Consider the following 8,927-nt stretch of genomic DNA (forward strand, 5'->3'; position numbering starts at 1 on the left):
CACTCAAAAGCAGCATTATTAATGAAAGATAGTGCTTTGTATGACATACCAAACCAATTCTTAGACTACCTTCAGAACTAACTTGACCCGAGATGATGACATGTCACTCTTTCTCACAACCAGAGATAAGAGAGTGAGATGAAGTGTTTCTCGCTAATTGACCTCTCCTGTCTGCAGTGGAGAGTTTTCAGAGGTCCTCTGATTTTTTAACTCATTACCACCCACCACCTGCTGCGTCCGAGTACCTCCACGCAGAGTGGAGTCTTTAAGAGAGGACTAATTCTTACCAGCCTGTGATCTCATTTTTCAAACCACTGTAAATTGCTGGGAGCGCTGAACGCCACATATCCAGATCACTCATCTGCTGTGAATCCAAATATTATCATGAGATTTTAGGCCTGCACAATTTGGAAACAGGACTCAACTGAAGACTCAGAATGAGCTGACGAGTCCTCGTCAGAGGGTTTCGTGATATCTTTCATTATTTATGGGAAGGGATTGTGTGCAGGCTGCTGTTCTCCCTCTGTGGTGAGGCTGTACGGATGTTGAGATGGGAGGAATTTATTTATCAGGAAATGAAGAGGATGACCCCGTTTGGTAACCACTTTTTTTGCCCTGCATAATACCATAGCCGGCTGCCATTTGTAGGATTGTATGTAGCTACACAACATTTCCGTGCAAGCTAAAAAACAAAATTTTGCCAAAGACAATGTTGCCCTCAGCCTACTTTGGAAATATGTGAATGTAGTGTTGAGAGTAGGAAGATCTCTGGTTTGAGCTTTTGTCTGCGTCACTTACAATAAACAAATTATAAATCTACTCTGGCAAAAGATTAGATTCAGTGCATTTTTGTAATATTTACATAAAAACGTTTTTGCTGGAATTGTGTTTTGAAGATGTAGCCACTAAAAGGAGGGGGGAATGGGGATTTATATCTGATTTCTTTTGTACTCTTGTGCTGAAGCATGGAGCAACTGATTAGCTTTAGGTAGACACACTCGGGCTTTTGTGGGATCAAACTTTCAGCTCCTGGCAGCTGAAGTCTGAACCGACACCAACCAGAGATGAACATCTTTAGAGTCAGAGACACAAACCCAGTGTCTTTCATCTTTTGTATTCCGTCTCCGACTCATGCTTTTTGATAGATTTAAGATTTGCTGTTGGCTTCTGGGCTGCAATATTAATAGAATGAGATGAATCATTCTATTAATATTACAGACCCTGATAATGATATGTGAATGTATAAAATCACTGTTTTGTATGTCACATGTCAAGCAGCCTCTTTTTTATTTTTACTCCAAAATGTATCTGAAGTTTTTTTCTTTTCTGAAACTTTACTATTCCCTGAAATGCTATATCGCAGTCCTATGAATGCGCTAAAGTAGTCAGCACAGACTGCTGTGAAAGAAAATTTTTCACCATTCGTGGAGAAACAGGAAATGTTTACTTGTTAATTTAACAGTTTTAATCCTCAGTTGCTTTTTTCCAGGCTATGTTTGGGCTCTGTAGTGTCAAGATTGCATAAAAGCAGTTTTAAAAATGATGGTGGTACAGCTGGACGTATTTACGGCATGACAGAAGGAGAGTGCCTGAGAATGGGAGAGCCCCGACTCACCCATGACGTCACCCCTCAGCCTCTATCTCTATCACTGCTACTTGATGTAAAGCTGTCTATCCTCACCGCCCAGTCACTCTATTACACTCTATCTACTCATTACGGTGGATACAATGCCAGCAAGTGGAAGACGTGGGTGAGATAAGGTGGGGGAGGGAAGTGAGAGGAGGAGGGACACAAGCCTCTCTCACAACCATCCATTGTATGTTTGCTTAATCAGCTGGAAGCTCACAAAAGTGCAGACATTCATGTCTCCTGACTTGTGAGGACCTTGAATGCAGCAGAGGAACGTAATTAAGTACATTTACTCAAGTTACCTTTATGCTGCTCACTACTTCTTTCTCACTTGTACGCCTTTGCTGCATTACGCTTATCTGACAGCAGAAGTTACTGGTTATTTTACAATTAAATACATTAAATAAATGATAATAGTTTGAAAATTTTATTTAAAATAGGTGGAAATCCTAAATTATGTCCTAAAGGATTAAATTAAATCCTAAAGGATTAAAAACTTAAAATCCCAAGTTCCAATCGTAAACATTTCCTGTTATGTCGTGGTAGCTGTAAGCATCTATAGTTTTGTTGTAAGAGCAGAAAAGAAAAAAAAAACACCTGCTGGTTATTTTGTAAGTAATAAAGTACAGTACAGTTTGCTGTAGTTACCATATCCATTCTCTAATGCAGCTTCATTCCTTGATTCTTCCAGTTTGATCACTTACAGCTCCATTTGAAGTCAGCATGTGATCATGATGATAAATAATTCTGATGCACCACACGAGAACGAATCTTATTCCACACTGTCTGGTCTAATGGCTTGTTCCAGTTTATCATTTGAGGCTTTCAAGCATATGATTCATAGAATTCATGAAGCTTAGTGTTTAATCATTTTAATTAAAAACCCTTCCAATCACACGGTTCCACATTCTGGAAACTTCTCATATTTTAATTCAAAACTTGAATTTTAAATAAAGTTCTGTGAAATTCTGTCAGCTCCATGTTTTGAGTGACTAGTGAATTTTGTCCCACCAAGGGGAGAATTACCCCTCTCAACTATCCTCACTCCCATCTACCATCTGAGACTGATCTCGTTCTTATCTGGAGGTTTTGGAAGCATTGTAAACAGACAAGCAGATTTCTCAGAGCCTTAAATCATGTGATTGCCTCTGCTGACTGTGAATGAGTGTGTGATTGTGCGAACAGCTTCTTACTGCCAGCAGAAGTGCCGTTCGATGACTCTCTAGCAGCTCGGCCTGTCATCGCCATCCAGGCAGCAGACGGCTAATGAAGGCGGCCCGCCTCACCACATGGTGCTGTGACATGTGGGAACATATTCTCTCCCTCCTCCTCCTTCCTCACCTCCGTGTCCCGTTCCGGCTCTGCTGTCACGTCCCTTTGGAGTCCCTCGTTGTTTCTTATCTTCTTTCCTCTGCAACCTCCCATTTCTAGACGTGACTTAGTTTATGTTTCCCCTCAATTGTTTCTGGTTGGAGTTTTGCTCCGACCAGAGTTTTGCTTGTGAATGATTTTCACACTCAATTCCTAGAACGGGTTTCAGGAGAACATCCATTATTTCAATCCTGGGCTTGCACTAGGAGCCAGTATGACTAAGCCACTGTGGCTCAGTGTAAAATAATTGAGTATGCCACAAAAAGCAACATCCTGTGTCCAAGATTTTAGAGTTTTATTAATTTCACCAAAATCCCTCACATCATGTGTTTTTATTTCTTTTGAGGATGTGAATCTCTTTATTTCGGTTTTATATTTTGTATTCCTTTTGCGCTTATGGTCAGTACCTTTATTTTGAAAAATAAAGGAAGTGATGTCCATAACGTCCGGTCCGTCCGACTCTCGTCAGTCTGCCTTGAACCTGACTGCGGGAGGTACGTGCATCTAGCTACTGTCCAGAAAAAGATTTATTTACAAGTTTTAATGGCGATTTCTTGCAATAATGCAAAGTAATGTTGTTCGGTAACATGTTTATGGTGTTTGCTGTCATGCAATGTAATAGATAAGCTGCTTTTGAACAGGAAAAAGTAAGCTAGCTTTCCACGTGTTCTACCTGTGTGCGTGTGTAAGCAGGTGTGTGGAGGGGTGCGCAGGAGCGCACATGCTAACTGTTCTATGCAACTAAATATATTTTACCCTTGTGTTAAGTGTTGCATGGAGGGCATGAATACTTACACCCTGGTTTGTTTCAATTTCATCACGCTGCAGGTATGTGTACAGGTGCTTAGTGTCCTGTGCAATGTTCATAAATTGTATGTTTTTTTTCTTTCATGTACATTGTATTTCATTTATATTTTATTTATTTTCTGTGACATTTTGAATGTTTTAAGTGAGTCTGCTTTGACCCTGACTGCGGGGGGGTGTTGCATGGAGGGCAGGAATACTCGCACTCTGGTTTGTTTTAATTTCATCACGCTGCAGGACTAAATTCCAACCGAAAAAGTCACCTCTGTGTCCGGTCTATTGTCGTGCACCAGAACACAACGCAGTGTAGGCGGAGCATGCAGACCTGCCCGGCTACAATTGGACGAAAGGAGGTCATGACTCGAGTGCATATTTAATGATCGGGAGCGTTCGGGTCACTTCGGCTATTTCCGTCGGCATGCGGAAATAGCCGACGTGACCCGATGCCGACGGCGCATTTCAAAATAAGATACGCCGCTGTGGCTACACAAGCTGAAAATCTTATAGCCATATATTAACTCTCTATTCTAACTTTTAGCTATCATATTAAAGTTTAAACGGCTGCAGCTGTTTATTCTTTACTTTTAGCGAACTATTTCATTTTTCAGACTCGGTTGCTGATTTTGCATATTTTCTCCAGGGTGTTCATGTGCAGCCGACTCAGGCTGATGAGCAGCTAACTGACTTTTTATTGTACATTCAGCATAACTTCAATTTACAAACCTATTTCACTTTAAAAGCACACATAAATAGTAGCTGAATTTGGTTGTTAGTTGAGCTAATGCATGTCACGTAACTTCAGACGTGGGTTCTCCCATGTGTCATTCGCCTCATGTCATAATTAAGTTGTAATCCAAGTAATCACACATCGAATTATAATAAATATCTTAATTAAATCAATGTTTTCTTCTCCTGAGAATACATCTGCTTGCAGGGTTAATTCAAGATTTAGATCCTCTGCTAATATGGCATGTATGAATTTGCATTTCATTAACTGCCTCAAGCTTTAAAAAGCAAATAAAAACCCCCACCTTAACCACAGTTTTTACACACTTAATAACTACTGTAATTTTATTTGTGCACCAAATCCAACATATTCATCCTTTGGTTGCTAAATGAAGTCTCAACTCTCTTCCTCATCCAGGCACGTGTCTGATTCTGGGCTGCATGATCTACCCAGACGGCTGGGACAGCGATGAGGTGAAGCGGATGTGTGGCGAGCAGACAGACAAGTACACCCTGGGGGCCTGCTCGGTGCGCTGGGCCTACATCCTCGCCATCATGGGCATCATGGACGCTCTCATCCTCTCCTTCCTGGCCTTCGTCCTAGGAAACCGTCAGGATAGTCTGATGTCTGAGGAGCTGCTGGGAGACAGTAAGAAACTTGTGCCGTTTGTGGATCATTGTGGAGCAGTGCATGCTGGAGGCAGGTTAAACTTTTTGAAATGATGCAGTCAGCGTGAGAGGAGATAGTCCCTCAGAAAGAAAAAAAAAGGCTGAAGAGTTTAGAAACTGCTATCAGAAAATTGTTTCAGTCCAGCCAATATGTTATTTCAGTTTTGGCTTTGAAAGCGTGTTATAAGTCTTACAAGTCTGGAAGACGGGCAGAGTTAATGGGTCTTTCCATTAAAACTCAGTATCACAATGTGACATTAAATACACCATCTGGTTTCCAGCTTCCATAACATACGTCCAACTGGAAATTAAAAACCTGCCATCCTTTCAGGAATAATCTCCCATGCTCAGATTATTAATTTGCATACATCAGATGGATGTTACACACCACTCGCCCAATGCCTTTGCATGCGTCTTTCTTTTCTACCCTCCTTTGGTTCTTTATTGGACAAGATGGCAACACCTCACTCGGACCCAGAGAGATTGATTTCCATACTGAGGAGGCAGAAAGAAGAAGAGAATACAGATGAGGGAGGACAAAAGATGAAAAGCAATGAGAGCTGGGTGACGGAGAGAGAGAATGAGCCAGTAGCAAGGGTTAATTGAACCCTGTGGATGCTGGACAGAGTCATGAATTACTAATGGCTGTTTACACAGCTTGCTGTCAGCCTGTCTAAATGAATCACAGCCGCCCTATCAGCCTGGATACAGTCCCCTGTTCACATGTTTAAGCAGAATGACTGAGGAATAAGGCTTTATCAACAGAGGGGCTGGAGAGGAAGAACAACACAGAGGAGAAGTGAGGGAGAGGGATGATGAGCCAGGGAGGAGGGGGAGAGAGAGGAAGAGGCAGATGTGGGTGAAAGATGAGACTGAAAATGAAAAGAAGGGGATTCATCAAACTGCGGATGAAGTTTAAATGGTGTGTTTTCTTACTTTGACGAGGATGGAAAGTGAACCCCGTCCAAGTTGGACACGTCAGAGTTGTTTTAATTCACTCTAAATTGCCTTTAAGCAAAATGTTTGTGTAATACTGCCTCCTGCTGGCAGAGAACGGTAATAGAATTTGTTTTTATTTTTCAGAGAGAGGCAACAATGCCATTTAAATTCTGATGATATTGGAAAAGTCACACACACAGGTAAGGATCGTATTTCACTTTAAACTTAATTAGAAATGCATCTTATGTCACTAACTTTAATGGAATTTATTGGGTAGTAATTGTTCAGAGTCTAACATAAAATCTTTTTCAAGGCACCAACAACCAACCTTTGAGAGATTATATTGGGTCTCTTAGCAATTAAAAACCCACTTCTTTCTCAATAATTTCATTGGTTCTATGCATAAATAAATCTAGTTTTAATAATTATGTACGACCAATAGAAATTCAGTCAATTCGATGGATTTCATGTATCTGTGAATGACTGGATTGCTGCACCTCTGGTAAACCACCACTATTATTAGATAGTGACGATGACTGTAGTGGGTTGGACACACTCAGGTTGCAAATGACGTCTCCAAGGCGACTGTCAGAGGACAATCTTGAGACAGTGCCCACAGGTTACGGTCACTGATGAGCTCAAGTCTCACTTTTAATTGTCAATGGCGTCACCTCCGCACCAGTAATAATTCTCATGCATTTAATTGGAGCTCCTCTTTCCTTTATGACCTCTATTTGCTGCTTAACATCCTCTTTTCTGTTTTATTTCTTCACGTTTGACTGTTGAGTTCCTATTTCTGGACTAGAATTTAAAAGAATGTTTTTTATTGTTTTTTTTATTCTTATCAGAATCAATACATCTCTGAAAGTTAACTGGCAAAATGATTTACGAATTCAGACATTCTGCTTTATTTTTTTGTCTGCTGTTCAGGTTTTTCTGCCAATATGTGTTACATGTTACTTCCGAAGGCCTCCTTGGTCCAACCTGCAGCCTGGATGTACATCTGATATGTGGAGAGAGAATCATGACAGACTAAGAGGAGAAGGTCTGTAGGAGGCAACGTGACGCCTGTGGAGATCAGGATGGCGATTCATTTTTCTCCCTGAAAGGTCCCTCTGTAAAATAGCATTCCCATTCATCTCAAACTGCATATATGTGACAGATGGAGTTTACCTGTGTAGGTATGTCACTGTAACATCTCACCCCAAACTGAAATGTGTTTTTCGTGTGGATGTGAGGACTGCTGGTGTACAGAAAAAAAAAAAGAAAAGCATCATAAAGACTCCGAGTGTTCAACCAGCTCCAGGACAGTCATTGGAGTAGTACCGGCGGCGGGGGTGTCGGCTCAGAATTTAAAAGAAGTCATCCAAACTTGAATTTAAATCAGGACTGAACAGGACTGGCAGGCCGAAGCAGTCAGATCGTCAACAAGTCAACAGAGGCTCTGTAAGAAATAAAATGCTGTATTTGCTGGAAGAGAGTGGCGCTGTTTCACTATATTTAAATATTTAATACATAGGAAATGAAGCAGGAAATTAGAAGTGTTGCTGGTGACAAGTGTAATCTCTGTATAGCTACGTGTTTATGTCCCTGTACTCGATTTGAAATGTGCACTTCAAACTGTTGGAGCATTAGTAGTGTGTGCCATACAGTAACTTGTTATCTGACAGTATTGTGGAGACCTAAAAGGGCTGAAGAAAAGTCGATTGGATAATAGTTAAGGCTGGATAACAATAAGCGCTCTGACTCCCATTGAGTCAGTCTTCGTTTGCAAAGTTGTGCCCAAGGATTTGTAAAATGTGCAAATGGATTTTCATTATTTATAGTGCATTTACTCACAACTCATTTTAAGAATCTTCCCTTCAGATTTCTTGGTGTTGACTGTGACTCGTGTTCTGTTTCAGCCAGTGGTTCCATAAAATACAGGTGACGAGTGCAGCGGGTTGAGATTATCATCAGTCGGTTTGTGAACTTTGAATCAATCAAATCACATCTACACCATTAGTTCTGCGTCTGCTTCCTCTGATAATTTTCTGGACATTTCAGGTCTCTGAATATTTAAGACATTTTTTAAGGGAAATAATTCAGGTGCTAATGGTAAACTCAAGTCTCTGCCTTTCATAAACTCATGACTAAGTATTCATTCCTATAGTAAATGCGTTTTAATATTCACACTAACAAAACTGACCACTGAACTAAATTTATTTCCATCTTTTTGTCTAACAAAAAAAACTTTTTGAAATTTCCAGTTAAAACCTTTTGGAAGACAAATTATCTTCAAAGGAAATTAGCATTAGCTAACTTCACACTGAGACCGAAATGTTAGTTATGTGAAATTTGTTTTGCAGCACAATTCAAAATATAGAAAAGGCTTGAAGTCTGAGCAGCAGCCTCACGTTGTGACGCTCTGCTGTTAAAGTGAAAAGCATCAAAATCTACTTTTAGCTGAATGAATTGAGCTCAAGTTAGAATTTAGCTCAGTTTAAGTCATTTACAAAATGTTTAAGGGCTGCATCTAACACTTTTTATTGTGTCTGACATTTTCTCAGTTTATTAAAAGCTTTGAAAATGGACAAATTGTTTCTGTTGTACTTGTAGCTCCAATCACCATAATATGTAAAGTACTTCACACAACTAATTCAGGTTTTCCCAAAAACATCCATCAGCTGTTATTAAAAACTTCCATCATGTTTTGTATTCTCTATTAATACACTTACGTCGTTGCTCAAAACGCTGTAGATGTCTTCTCCAGACGGCGAAGAGCTGAGCAGGTATTGGTTAAAGACGC

General features: G+C 40.3%; 1 protein-coding gene across 2 annotated transcripts in view; it reads left to right on the top strand.

The window, feature by feature from the left end:
* The window catches only part of lhfpl3 (LHFPL tetraspan subfamily member 3), a 31,603-nt gene extending 22,761 nt beyond the window's left edge, over window positions 1-8,842 (top strand). For both annotated transcript variants that reach the window (XM_068306580.1, XM_068306581.1), the window contains 3 exons: window positions 4,950-5,180; window positions 6,284-6,339; window positions 7,070-8,842. In XM_068306580.1, coding sequence (XP_068162681.1) covers window positions 4,950-5,180; window positions 6,284-6,306 — 254 coding nt within the window. In that variant the 3' untranslated portion in view covers window positions 6,307-6,339; window positions 7,070-8,842. The remainder of the gene's footprint in view (window positions 1-4,949; window positions 5,181-6,283; window positions 6,340-7,069) is intronic.
* The last annotated feature ends 85 nt before the right edge of the window (window positions 8,843-8,927 follow it).

This window comes from Antennarius striatus, chromosome 22 (assembly GCF_040054535.1).
Source record: "Antennarius striatus isolate MH-2024 chromosome 22, ASM4005453v1, whole genome shotgun sequence".
NCBI classification, from domain to species: Eukaryota; Metazoa; Chordata; class Actinopteri; order Lophiiformes; family Antennariidae; genus Antennarius; species Antennarius striatus.